Source organism: Excalfactoria chinensis, chromosome 1 (assembly GCF_039878825.1).
Source record: "Excalfactoria chinensis isolate bCotChi1 chromosome 1, bCotChi1.hap2, whole genome shotgun sequence".
Taxonomy (NCBI): Eukaryota; Metazoa; Chordata; class Aves; order Galliformes; family Phasianidae; genus Excalfactoria; species Excalfactoria chinensis.
Genome location: NC_092825.1, coordinates 45371593 through 45389272, shown reverse-complemented (window position 1 = coordinate 45389272; position 17680 = coordinate 45371593). Strand labels below are relative to the sequence as shown.

At 44.5% G+C, this 17680-nt stretch overlaps 1 protein-coding gene across 1 annotated transcript; it reads right to left on the bottom strand.

The window, feature by feature from the left end:
• Window positions 1-216: 216 nt before the first annotated feature.
• ERP27 (endoplasmic reticulum protein 27) lies at window positions 217-17553 on the bottom strand. Its single transcript, XM_072361531.1, has 7 exons — window positions 17460-17553; window positions 17179-17279; window positions 14881-15018; window positions 11735-11848; window positions 8209-8334; window positions 1293-1490; window positions 217-573 (listed from the first exon to the last, which is right to left on the bottom strand). The coding sequence occupies exons 1-7, from the start codon at window positions 17551-17553 to the stop codon at window positions 529-531; spliced, it is 816 nt and encodes a 271-aa protein (XP_072217632.1). The 3' UTR covers window positions 217-528.
• Between the last annotated feature and the right edge of the window lie 127 nt (window positions 17554-17680).

The following is a 17680-nucleotide window of genomic DNA, read 5'->3' as shown; positions in this document are numbered from 1 at the left end:
TGACAGACATGGGGAGTGGGAAATCACATACTTCTGTAAAAATTCAGGATATTCACTTTCTGCTTTATTTAGTAAACTATGTGACATTAAACAATCTATCTGTTCCTAGTGTCATAATAGGCTGACTCAGCCGGCTGGATCCCAGCATGGTACCAAAAGCAAAGAGAACATGGGAGGCATCATGAAAGAAAAAGATCAGACAGTCTTTCTGGGAGCTACAAACTATATCTCTGATATTGCCATCTTATTGTATTGCCTGTTGCTTCATCAGAGATGACATGGAAGAACACTGTGTACAGCAATACCAGAGCGCTTGGAAGAATAAGAAAGCGAGCAAATCAGAAGGGAGAAGTGATTCCTAGAGAGGACAGAGAGCAAATGTGCATGGTGTGGAGATGGGAATTTGTGACTGACTTGGCCCCTTAATCCTATTAGACCAAGAATTCCTGAGCTGTGAAGATCTGTGAACTCTTCATATAGCAAGAGCAGATGGCTCTGGGCACAGGCAACATGTTTGCTGAGAAAGAGTTAGAGCTCCTCATTGAAGGCCTTCTCTTCTGGCTTGTCTTCTTCCTAAAACACAGTAAAGGCATGAAATCAACTCTGACATCACTCAGTTTCTCAACACAGTGAGAAAAGGAAACAAGAAAATTTAAATGTCTCCCTCTGTTCTCCATGTCAACACCCTGCCTATTCTATTTCAATTGTACAACACAAGGTTCTGATGCAGAAAGCTTCTGTGTTACAGGAAGTTGAGGTTTGACAAAGAGAAAACACTAGCACTGAATGAACATGGAGATTAAACTGTTCCTCTCCTTCCAGAGACCTCCAGCAGAGCCCTTGTCTGTAAAACTTATCTCTGTGGCCTTCTTGATAGATTTTCTTCTTATCCCTGCCATTGATCACTGTCTCTGTGATCCTCTCCTGACTGCTGACAACCATCATGCCCATACTCAGTGTCCAAAAGCATCCTCCATCCAACCTCCCTGCTGCTGCTCCCAGATAATAGATGCTTCCTTTGAGGCCTTCATACAGAGGTCAGTGAATTCTTCTTGCTGGAGACTAACATGACAGAGGTCAGTGAATAAAGAGGCTCTGGAAAAGCATCCATATCTGTTCTGTTCAAGATCTAATGTTTTTCTGATATTCAGGTGAAAATGAAAATGAGGAGGCAGTGGCAGATTGGGAATGTGTTCAAGGGGCTGAAGTTATTTCCTTAAGAGCCTTGTGAGAAACAGCATCTTTCCATGAAAGCCTAGCATCCCGTAGCCTACACAGAAGTGCTCTTTTACCTTTTGCATTTTTTGTAAGAAAGCATTACAGAAGTCCTTCACACGCTCAATGGAGACTTCATCCAGAGGCAACACATCGTTTTTCTCATCTGGTGTGTGGAATATAGCCAGAGCTGGCAGCTGGGACTTCTTCAGTCTGAAGTATGCCATCACTTGTTCATTGCTTTTCAAGTTAATGTCTACCAGGATAAAGAGAATCTGTGATTTAAATAGGAGAGAGAACGTGAGTAAAGCAGAGACTGAAAGAACAGATCCTCAAACAGCCATCATACATGGATTAGAAGTGATGTTTTAATGAATTAGAGAAAGCCTAACATGTTCTGTTATAGCAACACTGTCACTATCTTACTGTTCCACACAGAGCATTGTTCTCTATGTCATCAAATCCATATTTACAATACAACTCAAAGTGTCTTCCCTTCTTTAAAAATATATCCACAATATGTTAGAAAGGCAGCCTGCTATTCTGTTCTCTTAACAGATGAAGAACAAAGATGTCTTTTAACTGAAAGGCACATGTAGAAGCCGACTCCTCTATTTGCATGCTGTCAGAATAAGATCTATGCAAGGGCCAGAGTGGCATGGCAAAATGGTATTTTGGTGTGTGGAGGTTCAAACTCAACTGCAAGAATGTGGGAGGGAAGCATCAGGCAGTATAAACCAGCAAGGATAAGATCATGAGAGTGCAAAAAACGATGGACAAATTTAGGTCAGCTGGAGTGGTTAGGAATGAAGATGCAATAATTTGGGAAATGGGAGTTGTTGGCATTACACCACCACCCCTACAGCCAAACTCAATGGAGAGCTGTTCAGATCAGGGGAGAGATGCCCTTGGTGGAAACAGCTTACATTTTTCTGAATTCCCGAGTAGTTTTGGAGATCAAGGCAAAGCCAAGGATACTAATACTGCTAGGATGATGTGACAGTGACTATTTATCCCATGATTTCAAGAGTAAATTGCAACTGAGACTTTACAGATTGCATTAGGAATCGGTAAAAAATGAAAATTCTAGAATCTGAAAGATTATCAATAAGATGTTCAGCCATATAAAAAATCTTTGTTAAATTATCTGTTAATTATAAATACAAATACAATGTATACATTTCATAAAATAAGTACAGAAGTTGAACAATTTAATCAATGACCTGATTCAACAGAATCCTCCAGCGGGTGACATCCAAGTCAAAGAAACAACCAACCTCCTAATATGTGTCATTTTATCTTCTCTTTGAGCTGTGCAGTCTGTACGACTTAGTGCATTAAATGTACCTACAGACATGGGGATGACTCAATTTATACAAGAAAAAGAAGCATTTGAAAAAATAACATTAATGTGATGTGAAGTTTATGTGCTCAGTTCCCAGGCTGTGAGTCATGTTTTTCTTTCTTTTCAATCAAGAACACTCAAGCTGGTTCAAAACAGTTTTTTTCTCTAAAAATAATCTTGGTAAATCAACATTTTACACAGGTAGATAATGAAAGGATATGGGGAAACAATTTTAAAATAAAGGAGGAGAAATTTAGATTAGATGTCAGGGAAAGTTTTTCACCAAGAGGGTAATGAGGAACTGGCACAGCTGCCTAGAGACCTGTGGGTGCCCCATCCCTGGAGTTTCAAGGCCAGGTTGGATGGGGCCCTGGGCAGCCTGAGCTGAGGGTTGGCAGCCCTGACCATGGCAGGGGTTCGAGTTGATGATCTCTGAGGTCTCTTCCAACCCAAGCTACTCTATGATTCTATTATCTCAATATTTTTTAAAAATTAAAATTATGTTTTTAAAAACAAAACAAATCTATGTATATATATGTATGTGTATATATGTGCGTATATATATGTGTGTGTGTGTGTGTTTGTATGTGCATATGGACATATGGAAACTTCCCTAGGCAGCAGCATTATAGGAAGAAGGATAGGTAGACCGATGTAAGACTAACTGCAGTTAATCACTATGATAAGTAGCAACAGCAGTTTCACTGGATATAACAGATCCACTTGCAGTCATGGGGAACTTCTTTCAGGATGCTAAGTTCATCCTTTTACAGGATAAAACACCAAACCGAAGAGTATAAATCCAAGGGTCACAGATGTAAGGACCAAATCTAAGAGCTGAACCCCAAGCTCTGAGCTGGAGTGGAAGAAACTGAAACAAGCCTTGCGTTTTAGGGCTCTCCTTCTAACGTTCAAACTGGAACAGGTTAGTGTTGGAGGGAAGCATTATCAGAGGGATGGTACAGGAGATGGTATCATGTTTGTTCACAAAATTTTGGTTTTCTCTATGGAATATTCACTAGACAACAGCATCTTCATAAATCAAATACTAAGCAAGAATTTAATTTGAGGAAGACTTTGGAATACTATGTTAATTTTTTTTTAATGGAAAAGTTACTCCAGCTTCAAAACAGATGAGCAGCATTTTAAGTACTAATATAAATGTAAGTCAACATTTTTCCCTTTATCAAACTTCCAGCCTTTGTTAAAAATCCTCAAACTAAGAAACTATCTATAAGCATGAAGAACAGAGTAAAAATAAAAGAATAAAAAGATTGAGGATTAGAACTCCAAGCAGCTCTTGTTTTCTTCCCTGCAGAAGAAAACAGTTAAAACACAAAACAGTGGGCCCCTCAGCTAGAACAGCTGAGATAACATCATCCACAGTTCTTGTCTTGGATATCTCTAGTGACACACATGAAGCACACACAGATGCAGGCTGCCAAAACTCAGCAGAAGTTCCTTTCCATCTTGCAAGTGATTTCCAGAAATAAGGGAGACAGCAGTTGTATCTGCTCACTGGGACTCAAAAAAAGATACTTTAATGCCAATTGCACGCATCTAAGAGTGATAAATTCCTGCTAAGTGTGTGCTACAATGTGGCGTGCTTCCTCCTTCAGCAAACAAAGCCTCCCGCACTGGGCGCACTGGTCTCAAAATGACAAATGTGAGACAGTCTGTAGACTGCAATTGTGCTGAGGACACGAGCACTGGAAGCCTGGCCTCTGCAGCAGCAAGAAACTAAGCAGATTTCTGATGTGTCCATGATAGATCCCACCTGGTGGAACTGGCATTTTCTCATGAGGAATTTGTTTTGCTTAGAGATTCCCAGCCAGCTCTAATCATAAAGAATAAATGCAGTAACCATGGAAAATCCTACTGACTATGAGGCAAGATTCACTCTGCCCAACTGCTGACATCTAAATCTTGGTCTGGTCTCTGGCAGTTATCTAGGATGAATTCTTCAATAAATGGTGACAGGCATTTCTATTACACCTATTTTAGAAGGAAAAGAAGGACAGTTCTCCCCTACCAGTGCTGAAATGAGCCTAAAGCCCTTGTTCAGACTGCTTACCAAAGCTATAACTCACAAAAACAAATTCAATTCACGATGCCAACTCTCATATCACTGGTAGAAATTAGATAGCTTCATCCAAAGCAGAAAGTTTCTTTTCTATTTTAAACTATCCTCTGTAATAGCTGTTTTTATTTTCCCCTTCTGAAATAATTTTCTATGAATTTGTTTCATCTTGTATTGATCTACTTGTGTGTGTCTGTGTGTGTGTGTGTTTAAAGGCCTGCTAGTAGAGGCAGTGAAGGAGCCATTGCATGCATGAGGAGCACCCGGAACGAATTGCCCACACATGACATCCTGAGAAAACAGAACACCATGCAGTATTATCTGTGCAATGTCATCTGCATTAAATTCTTTCAGATATTTTTTTTTTACACTGGTGTTGTCTTAGTGTCTTGACAACTTGGTTCCTCGCCTGGAGCTTTTAGAACATGAAGTTCCTGGTAAATACTAAGATATAGAAATTCAGTGAAATTGAACATAGTACTGCAGTGGTAGAAACCAATTTCATGTTTCTTAGTTTCTTCTCCAAAGAAGACCCACAGGAGGGATGATCAGGCCTTGTATCCAGTGTTTGACCTTGAGCTTTGTGGAGCTGATATCTTCATTCTTTGAGGAGACTGTCTAAACAAAAATGTCAAACTCTGAAGTCTGAGTCACTTCTTTCATAGCTTACTTAGTAAATCAAAGCAAAATGAAAATATTAGTCACAAATTAAAAAAAAAAAAAAAAGCAAAAAAAAAAAAAAAGCTATAAATACAACTTCGGATATCTGTCAAGTGATAGAGACGTTCCATATTTACATGTCTTCCTGTTTATGGCTAAAAGGAGGCAACACTAACGATAATCTCTCTCAGCTTTGGAGACATCAGTATTTGCCAATCAAAATAAAAAGTGTATAAATTACCGTCTTCAAGCAAAAGGATGCTGGACTTTCCTTTTCATGGCAGAACTCTTGAAGGACTTTCAGCAGTTTCTCAGAACTCATTTCTAAATGGTCCTATGTATAAACTAAAAGGGACTTTGTGAACGTCACTACACATGTTATTTTGACATTATAAACCAGGTTATATCAGTTGTAACAGAAACTGCTTTTATTATTCCAAGAATCATCCCATCGAAACTTCTGCAAACACTCATGAGGTCCACCAAAAGTCATTGTCATGTTGTACTCTGATACTACAGAAAGAAAACTGAAGATGCTTCTGCTGATTTGGCTCACTAACACTAAATCTGGCATTTCCTTTCCAGCAGAAAGCTTATATTTTTGGCAGTACTTTTCCAAATGAGTACATATCTGATTGCTGTGGGACACTTCTAAGGACACTGATGGGTTCCTGCAGCTGTATCACTGAGTTTTGTCTGTTCATTGTTACTCACCCACAATTGTTTCTCAAGTTCTGCTAGAAAAGTACCATATTTCTTATTCTTGTCAGCTCTTGGATACTTAGCATCAGCTAACATTTGCATTTTCCTCTCCAGTATTTTATAGCCTGCACTATCAAATCTAGAAGAATCCTCGAGATGAAAACTTAAGATTTGTCTCAGGGAGAGATGAAAAGATCATAAAAAAAAGAAGGGATCATAACTCAGGAAGTGGCAGGTGAATCACATCCTCGTTATCTATTTTCTTCCCTTTCTGGGGTAAATAGCATTTTCTCTTCATCTCTCATAAGTCCACACAACAGGTTGTATTCTTCCTCCAACTGGTGAAGACAATGACAAGGACTTCTCTTTCCTCAGACCTCAGAAGAGATAAGCGAAAGAATCAGCACCTCAAATCCTGCTTGAGAACCTTCTCAAGGCTGCGTCAGTATTCTGTGCCTTCACTGAAGAGAAGGTGAGACACACACAGTGTCCCCACTCCTTTATCACTCTGCAAGCTCTGTGCAGTGCTCAAATGGACTGAACACCTGCACAGCAATGATTCCTTACTCAAACCACTGGCAGCTCTAACTGCAGCACAAACAAGTCTTTCACCGTCAACCTACAGGGCATTAATTTTTCACTGGTAATTCTGAAGAAACTAAAATTCAGAATTTTGCATTTATTGACAAGACAATTTGCTAGCCACAAAACAAAACAAAACAGACAATGGAGACAACTCTAAGTTGGCATAATTGCTCTGCTTATTTCTTACTACCTAAGATCCAGCTGACTCAAACAGATCTAGTCCTCATCCTTTCCTTCTGCTTTGTAAGAAGGCAGCCTGAATCACAATTTTCTTCTCAGAATGTTCATTTGGATGACTAGTAACTCATTATTTATCTGGACTTCAGTACAACTTTTAATCCAGTGCTTTGTGAAGTAGTACTTCTAGGAAAATAATTCCCCTTCACTCAGTTCAAAGCACGCCATGTGAGTGGAAAACTGGCTGCAGCTGCATCAGCAAAGGACAGTGATGCTTAACAGTATCGCTGCTGTTGAACAGAGATAATGGAGTCTCTGCAGCAAATATCTCCCATGACAACTGGAATTTTTCAGATTGTTTTGTTGTTTTTTGTTTTTTTGTTTTGTTTTGTTTTGTTTTGTTTTTATCAGTGTGTATCAATCAAAACAAAACACTTTTTAAGAGACCTTTTGACTTTCATACATTGTTTCTGCCTGCTCTCTTGCCAGTGGGTGGTAGAAATGGCCAAATCCACTCAAGTCCTGTCATAAACAAATCTCGAGACATTTGAGGGTGTGTGGTTTTGAAGAGGCCTCTCCAGTTGAAGATGAGAATATACTTGAATTTCAATCTTCTCCTTCAGTACTGCAAACAGATGCATGCAGATGTTCTTGTTCTCAACTCCCAACTCTTCCCAACTCCACATTTCTCCCAGGAAGATCCCTTCCACTGCCACTGATCTCAGCCTTCTCTGACGCTTTGATCCCCTGCCCTAAATGCCTGCCTGTTGCTTCCAATCTCTCTTTGCTTGCCAGTTCCTTTTTCTGTTCCCTGGACCAAAATCCCCTGTAATCCAGCTGCTGGCATAGAATCGGCCACGTGAAGATTTACTGCATGGAGAGCTCAGCCTACACAGGGGTGGAACTGGAGGAAATTTCTCTGAAAGACCCTATCTAACCCACCATCTTGCTGTGGGAAATCAGAAAAACCCATCCTTGATTCCTTTAAAATAGCCACTTCTTCCACCAACCAGAAGGCTAAGTGTTAAGAAGAACTGAAACATTAATTGCTGTCTGGTCACTTATATAATGTTCTTTGGCATCTCACAGCTGTATGTACAAGATCACCTCTCATAACAGTGGAATGTGACCACTGCTGAACCGAAGTGCAACAGCTGTTTGTCATCTCCCAGTGGAAGGGAACAAAACTGGCCTAGAAGCAAGGAAGTACACAATGTCCCACTGAGAGAGTGTGGAAGTGGGATACGAAGGCTTTTCCCCTTTGGAGGTAAACTGGCAAAAGGTGGACAGATCCAACTTCTCCATTTAATTATCCACATAATCATCTTTTCCTCCCACTTGGTCATTGCTCCCCTTATGCACAGAACAGGACATGATGAGCTCTATTTCCATGGAAGTAATCACAGTCTTTCCTTTTTGATCTCTTATGATTCTTTTGACTTACCTTACCCTCAAAAAGCTCTGCTGCTGCACGATATCTACGCATTTGCTCAGGGTGTTCTGGGGACTTCTTGTCTGTAAACAGGAGGAGGTGGAGCTGGAGAGAACTGTGCAGCACACCTACTGCTGTCTGCCAAAAACATGACCGCCACAGAGAGAGAAACACAGACAGTCAAAGAGACATTCAATGCACATCGGATGTACTGCCAGAAGGGCATCAACCTCTATGCCTAAGCTGCAACTTCTTTGCAAATCAGTCTAACAAGCAAGACAGCTTCCTTTAAAGCAGGAGGTATCTAATCTGGGTTCCTTGTGGAAGCACTTAACCTCTTGGTTTCACTTACTCCTGAGCCAAGACTCTGAAGATCACAAGGGCTCTTCACTTGCCTTGGGATGGCCAGCAACCAGGAAGGGAGTCTGTTCAGAGCAAGCTCATGTCTGGAAAGGCAAGGAATTGGAGGGGGAAGGCCTGAAAACACTCAGTATAATAAGAGGAGCCTCAGGGGAAACCTTATCACACTCTTCAATGACCTGAAAGGAGGTGGTAGAGGGGCTGAGGTCGGCCTCACGGTCTCAAGTTACACTAGGGGAGGTTCAGCTTGGATATTAGGAAAAAATTCTCCAAATGAGTGGTCAGGCACTGAAACAAACTGTCCAGAGGGGTGGTGGAGTCAGTGTCCCCAGATGTTTTCAAGAAATATGTAGCTGTGGAACTGAGGAACATAGTGGACAATGTTGGTGGTAGGTGGATGGTTGGGCTAGATGTTCAAGGACATCTTTTCCATCCTTAAAGATTCTAACTGTATGATTCCATGGTAATGATGCCCTGAATTGTTAAGATCCAGCACCTGGCTGAATTGGGAACAAGCAAGTGGGAAGGGCTTGTGCTGGTGCCAGGGCTGGTATGTCATCTTGTTTTCTTTCTTCAGCATTGCACTGTGTTTTGGATGAGGGTGAGCCCAAAGCCCCAGTTCAGAAACCCAAGGGGCCAGGCAGCACAGAATGCTTTGGGTTAAGACCACCTCCACAGCTCTGCAGTGCCCTGGACAGGGGCTGAGCAGGTCACACACAATTGCCTTTTGTGAGGAGCAGGGGTTGGCAGTGCCCAGGAAGCCTATGAGCAACCTCCAGGCATTCACTGCTCCTCATCCCACCTCTCCTCCCACCTGTTCCCCAGGCAAAGCACCTCTCCCTCAAACCAAACAGGAGTGGGGCTGTGCTCCAGCTGACCTGCTGCATCCCAACACGCAGCCAAAACCACACAGGTCATAGCAATCAGTGCCAGCACTTCCCCGGAGAAGGAGAAAGTTTCCACACACTCCAGGAGTAAGAGAGACAGGGTCAGGGAGTGCATGTCTGCACCACAAAGCATCTTGTTTTTAGTGGCTGGGATTTTCTCCTTTCCCTCATGCTTATCAGACTTTTTGTATCCCTTAACTTCCCTGTAGTATGCAAGTGGGGCAGGGCAGAGCAGAGGGGATGCAGAGAACTAGAAGACTTCATGGAAAAGGGCAGGGCTGGAGTTGAGGGTAAAGCCAGGCAGCACCAAGAGCCGTGGGGCTGTGGGGGCACAGCTGGAGCAGCAGCTCCTCTGGCAGCTGCACACAAAGATGTATCTGTCCACACAGACTTTTGCAAGAGATTAGCACAGCTCAGCATCATGGCTGGATTGCATCACACTCTCCTGGGTAGTACACAGGATAAGTATTGCCTAAAAATGCCTGAAGTATGTGGGAAAAACAGTTAGGGCCCTGGGACAGGGAAAGGAACTCTTGGCAGTGCTTGGTTTGATCCCTGTTATCCAAGCCTTTGCTGACCTGCAGCATTCTTAGGTATAAACAGCATACGCAGTGGGAATAAATATTTACAAAAAACAAAAAAACAAAACCAACAAGCTATGTTAGCAGATCTGGAAGGGCTTCAAGCCTTGGACTGCAGGAGGCACTGTTAATTGCATCACCTTGGTAGAGCTCCAGAGTGTCAAGAGCAAAAAAAAAACAACAACAAAACACCACAAGTACTGCAAGGCAAGCTGCAGTACAAGGGATGGCTGAAAAGCTCAAGAGCTCCAGGTCTGAGAGTGGCAGTCTGGGTGTCAAGTGGGACACCATGGAGCAGAAAGTCATAGAGAGAGAACGACAGTCTGATGAATTGTCACAAGGTTCAGTGAAGGCCGCAAGGATCCATAAGACCAGGACTTTTATAAGGATAATAAGAAGATCCCCACTGTCACTTCTGGGCTGTTCTCAAAGAGTTGTCAGGACAGTGGGGCAGGACAGAGCTTTTCTGTTCTAGGAAATGTTCTGTGATTTTGAAATGTTTTTCATATCCCTTCTCAGAAGGAAAAAAAACAAAACCAAAACCAAAAACAAAAAAATCCACATTTTAATTATTATTATATACATATATATATATATTAGAAAAAAAGATTATACAGTATTTCATTCCAGAAAGAAAATGCTGCATTTCCGAAACAAAATGCTCTCCCAAAATAGCATGCTAAACCTGAAATGGGGAATGTGCCAGCCCTCTTAGCTGATGTTTGGCATCTGTTTGAAAAGATACAACTTTGAAACCGGCCATCCTTCTCCTTTGATTATACTGAGTGTGATCAGCGCTGCTAGAGCTATTCAAAAGACACTATTAGCAATGACAATCTCAGCTTTGCAGTCAGCTGGTCTTATGAAACCCACTGGCTCCATAGCAAGCATCCCAGTGAACTGCTAGCATTTCAGGCAGCTGGGGGTTAGGGACAGAGTCTGCACCAGAGGGCAGCGGGCTTGAAACAGGCTGCCCAGGGCAGTGGGCAAGGCCCTGAGCTGCCAGAGTTGAAGAAGCATCTGGACAGTGCTCTCAGACATATGGTCTGATTTTTGGGTGGTCCTATGTGGAGCCAAGAGTTGGACTTGTGCATCCTTACAGGTCTTACCAGATCAGGATATTCTATGACTCTATGATTCTATGACTATGATCCTATATCTGATTTTTTTATTGTTGAGTTGACAAGTAATGGGGTGAAGAATGGAGGGGATGGGAAATTTTTTTGTTTGGAAAGTTTCCTACCAGCCTTTGAGTATGCTTTGAAATAGCCAGACATATGTTGAGCCCACTTTTACGGGTGATGAAGAAAAGCCTGATCCTAGGAGCAGGTCACTTGGGTTTCCATGTTTCTTGAGGTTTCTTAGCCACAGAGAGAGGATCCTGTCTGAGCAAGATCTGCAGGCATGGTATAAAATAACATACACCCAAAGGAAGAAGCAGCAGGAGTGGTAAGAAATGCAGTTCTTTGCTCATCAATGCCTCAAATCTACTGGGAGATCAGAAGAACTCCCTCCTACCCCCTCTTCACCCCACTTGTCTTCTCCAGTGCACTATCTGCTCCCATGCCATTCAGCAGCAACAAAGGTATGCATGATTTCCCCCAACTCCATCTACACCACTATGGCAACCTCTGCACACATTGTCATGCATAAACACTTGAGCCAGAAGAGGCTCATATGGGGTGAGGGCAGTGAGGAGCTGCTAATTACCGTAGGGTTGTACTCAGTCACCAGGCGAAGCTCGTTCATTCGAATGAAACGACTCATCTTATCGGCATCAATTTCTTCTCTGTCCATATCCATATCTCTCCGGTCTTTGTCTGCCTGAAGACATTCAAAGATAGCTCTGGTCACAGCTGTCCCCTCCTTATTTCCTTCAGAGCTGCTCATGGCACTCACCCACAGAGACACCCACCCCCTGGAACACCATCTTTGTCTTCTTTCCAGAATGAAATCCCCATTTCTTGAGGCCAAGAGCCATTAGACCTACAGAGATCCGTAAGCACTTCGACATAAGGATCTTCCACCCTCCCACAGTCTCACAAGAACAAGGCAAACTCATGGCATATGAGAAATCATTGAGGACAAGACGTCCCTATCATTATCTGCTCCTACTGCTCTGGAGACAGGGAAGATTAGCCAATAAACTAATCTAGGAGTTGTGGGAAGAGATTCTTAACATAGACTAATTCCTTACATTGATTCATATTCCTCTTTAAAATCTTCATCTGCTTATTCTATTTCTTCTACAAGTAATAAACATTGGCATGGAGCTGTATGGATTTCCTGGAAACATTGTGTAAGCAGGAAATCTCTCCAATAAAAAGAAGATTTTTTTTTCCAGTACAGCAGAAAGAAAAAAAAATCAAGCACAGCACATTTTAGCTTTAGAGGCAAATCCATCCTGCCACACATCTCTCCACACTCACCCCCTCTAACCCCCAAGATGCAATTTTATTGAGGTTTGCTTGACTTGGTAAACAGGAAAGAAAAGAGCAGCCAAACATCAAATAACAGATAAACCAGCCAACAGGGCACAGTTGCCATACAGTACCACTGCAGGGGATGAATGAGTTGATCCATGGGCATGCTAGGCTGCAACAGCCAGTGGGATCAAAGTTTGGGATTGGAAAACTTTTCATACTCATGTTGAATGAGGTTCTCAGAGCTGAGGAAATGTCCACATGCACACCCCGGATTTTATCCTCTGCATCTGTACAACCTCTGAAAACACTTGTGTTAGCTTTTCCAGTGTGCAGACATCTAACAAACTTTTTTTGCTTTCCTGTGGTCATTAGCAAGGCCTTTGATCTGGTAGGGGGCCATTGGGTCTGGTAACCCAAACCGGTGCTTTGATCCCTGTCATTGATCAGACATGGATTTGCCCCAGCATAAAATGAAAGTGTGGCTCTACAGTACTCAATGGGGTCAGGTCAGTGCAACACCTGAACGGATGAGATCAGAGAGGCTTTGGGAACCAATCTAAGCACAGAAAACTTTCTCTTAGCTTTAGTGGACTTCTGCAAACACCTAGTTTTCATCTAGGGGTAAAAATATCCTTGATGTGCTGTCAGCATTTAGGATTCCAAGAAAAAAAGTTTGAAAAACAGTCCGCATCTAATAGTTGAAGCTCTGGCCAAAATGTTTTTGTCACTCTGTATGATTAGCTTATTTACATCTGTTAGTTACGCCCTTTTTTAGGTCTGTCAGGCTAGATTCTTCAATAGAGTAAATTAGCTTTGATCCACTCTACACAAAGAAGTTTCAGCACTTGACAGTAGACCATCCTACTACTGTAATTATAAATTTCTAAGCATTATGTGTATTTCATGCTATTCAAAAACAAGGAAGGATGAGTTTATGCCTCTGATTCACTGCTATCCTGGTCACCTATCTTTGTATTCTTCAAATGAGTATATGACTCTAAGTTCCCATCTCAGTTGTTTTTACTTTTCTTTCTTAGCTCTGACTTCTTACTCCTCCTACACAGTGTTCAGAATAAAAGGAAAAATAATGTGCCTGAGTAACTTAAATTTCAGAAAAATAACTTAAATTTAAGAAAATTAGACAAAAGAATTGCCAACCTCACTTGAACCTAGCTAGTGTCTTTACTTCTTGATTTTTTTCCTTATTAAATAAGAATTCAGCTGTAAAAACTGAGCTGTGAAGTTTCCATAGAATACAGATTCCAACAATCCAAACTTCCTTTTATCAAACACTATCCCAAAGCAGTCATCCTCACTATCTACCACAGAGCAAAAACAAAAGGTCTTTTCAGTGTTTCTGGAAGAAAATCATCGTCTAATGGGGAGTGGCTGAAGGAGCTGGGATTGTTCAGTCTGGAGAAGAGAAGGCTCAGGGGAGACCTTATTGTTTTCTACAACTATCTAAAAAGAGGTTGTAGCAAGATGGGAGTCAGCCTCTTCTCCTGGGTAACAGCAGTAGGATTAGAGGTGATGACTTCAAATTGTTCCACGGGAGGTTCAGGTTGGATATTAGGAAAAATTTCTTCTGAGAATTACAGAATCACAGAACCACAGAACAGCAGAAGTTGGAAGGAACCTCAAGACATCACTGAGTCCAACTCCTTGTAGGAGATCCCTGTCTTTTTTGAACCAGGGAGCCCAGAACTGGGCACAGTATTCCAAATGTGGCCTCACCAAGGCAGAGTAGAGGGGGAGGATCCCTTGACCTACTGATCATGCTCTTCCTAATGCACCCCAGGATACCTACCACTGGTCATCTTGGCCACAAGGGCACACTGCCCTTGAAAGAGAGGTGCTGCAGTGGCACAGGCTGCCCAGGGAGGTGGTGCAGTCACTGTCCCTAGAGGCATTCAAGAGTCATGTGCATGTGGCACTGAGGACATGGTCAGTGGGCATGGTAGGGATGGGCTGATGGTTAGACTAGGTAATCTTAGTGGTATTTTCCAACCATAAGGATTCTGTTTTTCTATAATTATTAATGGCCCCATGCCCAAAGAATAGTTTGTCAAACCACAGTGTTAGACTTAAGAGGGGACTGCTTGCTACTATACTGCTTGGGATTTCATTTGGTGGCACAGCATCTATCGCTGCAGAGCTCCACTCCGCCTCTGGTTTCAGCCCTGATGGAAAAACTGGGCATGCATGGAGCCAGCTTTGCCCGCCTGAAGTGAGCTTGGCAAGACATGACTTCCATCCTGCTGTGTAGAGTCACTGTAACACAGCCGGGAGATGCCTTCCATGTGCCTCAGGAGCCTTTCCAAAGCCACGGGAACCCTATCCAAGTCACGCTGCGCTCCGTGCAAGTCGCTCAGAACACAGCCCCCATTCTTTGCAAAGAACCCCGTTCCCAGAGCCCCGCCGCGCACGCACCCTGCGGAACAGCGTGAGGGTGTCCGCCGTCACGCCGTAGTGCTCCCGGACCGCGGAGCTGCTGCTGAGAGCGAACGGCACCTCCGGGATCCGCGCGGCCGCCAGGCGGAGCTGCGACACCTCGGGGCTCTCAGGCTCCTGCGGGCACAGGGAGAGAGGGCGGTCAGAGCGGCGCCCCGCCGGCGTAAGGGCGACACCTGCCGGCCGCCGTGGGAGCCGCCCGCGGGGCTCCTCGCTCCGCCATTTCCCGCAGCTGCTGTCTGGCGGCCTTCCTCTTCGTCTTCCTCCCCGCGCTGGGACCCCGCGGGGCCGCAGTGTGCCCCCTGCGCACGCTGAGTCGGTGTGAAGCCCTGGAGCTCTCAGAAAGGAGGGGAGAAAGTCAGAACTCAGATGTAACCCTGACATATATACACGTACCGACATGCATTACGCGCATAAATCATTTTTAAGACAGCCTCTTGATTCTGGAGTCCAGGGGGTTGTTAAAATTGTTGAATACCTTGGGCTTACCATGCCTAGTGAGAGCATTAGCTCCAGCCTTAGGCTGCATTAACCCATGCTTTCCTATTCCCATTCCCAGCTCCTCTTCCTAGGGATGTGTTTTTGATACTTTGTAGATTCAAAATCTCCAGACACAGTCACTGCTGGGAAGTTGTTCTGTTTTTCTTTTCGTTTTGAGCTGTCAGCTCAGCTGTTTGCGAGCCCAGAGAGAACAGAAAACAAAATTCCTTCTTCATTGAAAGGAAAACAGTTCTTGTGTTCTGTTTTGGAAATGCTAGCACATCGGCGTGGCTGCGGCGATTGCATTAAGGCATGGTGTGGGAATTTGCTTTGTTTTGAAGCATTCCTATGAAGGATGGGTTTGGCCTGGCCCAGCAGGCCGTGTTCTCACACAGCACACGGGACAGCACGCTGTTTTTCCATCGTGGCATGCAGTTCCCAGCTCATTACAGGCACAGCTTGCTGAGCTGCGTGCTGCAGTGAGCTGAAAGGCTGCAGCAGAGGAATGACTTATGGCGAGCAGAGAATGCAGGCATTATTTGGATGAATATACTCTTGGGCAGAGGGCCAAGACAAGGCCTCATGGCACTCATTGGTCCTTATCTGCCGCTTAAACACAGCCCTGCTGTGTTTCACACACTGAACACATGCCAGGCTGCTGCCTACTGCCCTGTGCTCCTGGCAGCCTGGACTGTCCCCACACTGCAGGACGGCACGCTCAGCCCTCCCTGCCCTAGCACACTGTGCTGCCTAGACCCAGCACTCTGCTGATTGATAAATGAAATCATGTCATGGGAAGGAGGCGGAGGTGGCGTGGGGTACTGGTGGCATGAGGTTCTGCCCACAGGAGGTCCCAGCCCTGCCACAACCCCAGCCAGCTGCCCTGGGGAAGGAGACACCAGAGCTTCTCTGGCTTGTAGGGCTACAGTGCTGCAAGAGAGGCCCCTAAGGAGCTCTTTATGCCTGCAGGCCCCAGCTCCAGGCAGATAGTGCTCTGTGATCAGTGTTTAGTAAGGCCCTGGGGCAAAGGCCTCCAGCATTCACACACTTGTTGTAGCAGAAGCATCAGTCCTTGCTCTGCAGTGTGCTGCAAGATGTTATTGCCATACCCCACCCACATAACCCCTCCCTAGTCTGCCCTCCAGCCCCAGGATCATGGCAGGGGGAGGAAGGAGCTTGCAGAAGGAAGTTAGTTTTGGAAGGATTAAGTCTCCTCTGGCAAAAAGCATGAGCAGTGTATGCAGTCCAGCTCAGAGTTCAAGTAGCAGGAAAAAGAGAAAAGTGACCTATCAGTCACACTGTCACCTGATTTCAATTGAACTCTGGGGAATGAAGCAGCCAGAGGGACTGTGCCACTGTTCTTCCTAAGAGGAAACAGAGCTTAAGCCCAAGTCCTCTCAGACAGGATCCCCACCATCATTGCTCCCTGATGCCCAACCTCCCCAGCCCTGTCACCCAGGCAGTGCCTCCCTCTGCCATCAATGACTAAAGCCAACAGCCAATGTTCCCAGTCATCTCGTGCCACTGCGCTCAGTTTCTCTGCCACCCACATTCCCCTTTTCCTTCCCCTGCAGCATTTCTCCCACTCCAGGCTCCTACCAACAGCTTTACATCCCCCCCTTGCTCCATTTCCCACTCTATGCACTCCTCACTTCATGCCTTCAAGTCTATCACAACCCCAGCATCTCTCCATGGCAGGAACCACTGCATGAAGGTATATGAAGGGCCCCATCCTGCCCTGCTGTCTCACCAGGGATAGGGCTCCCACCTGTCAGGGGGGAGTTGCTGCCAACGCACCTGGAAGAACCCAACAACCGCCACCTCTGCACCACTGATGAAGGCTTCCACATCTGCGATGTCGTTCAACAGGACAAGTTTCTCTGCACCTCCCTCTGTGCCTGGAGAGGAAAGGTCTGAATTGGACCAAGGGTACAGAAGAGGAGGTCTGTGGTTCCCACACATACCCATGTGAGCATGTCACCCCTTACATGCTCCCCCCATTATCTCTCCCACCAGCTCATTGCACAGCTTGCATAGCACGCCCTGGGTGAGGAGGAGGACTGGGAAGGCTCACTTACTGTGGGATGCAGAGCTGTTGTTTTCAGCACAGCGTGCTGGGGAGCTCCCAGACAGGAGGATAACGAAGAGACATGGGAACACAGAGGTGCCCATGTTGTCCGCTTGCCTTCTCTTCACCATGCCACCTTGCTCCACACCTCTCCTTGGCAAGCGACACGTCATCTGCTTCTGGGGTTTGCAATCACTCCCATGTGGTGGGAAAGGAGCAGCTGGCTGGGAC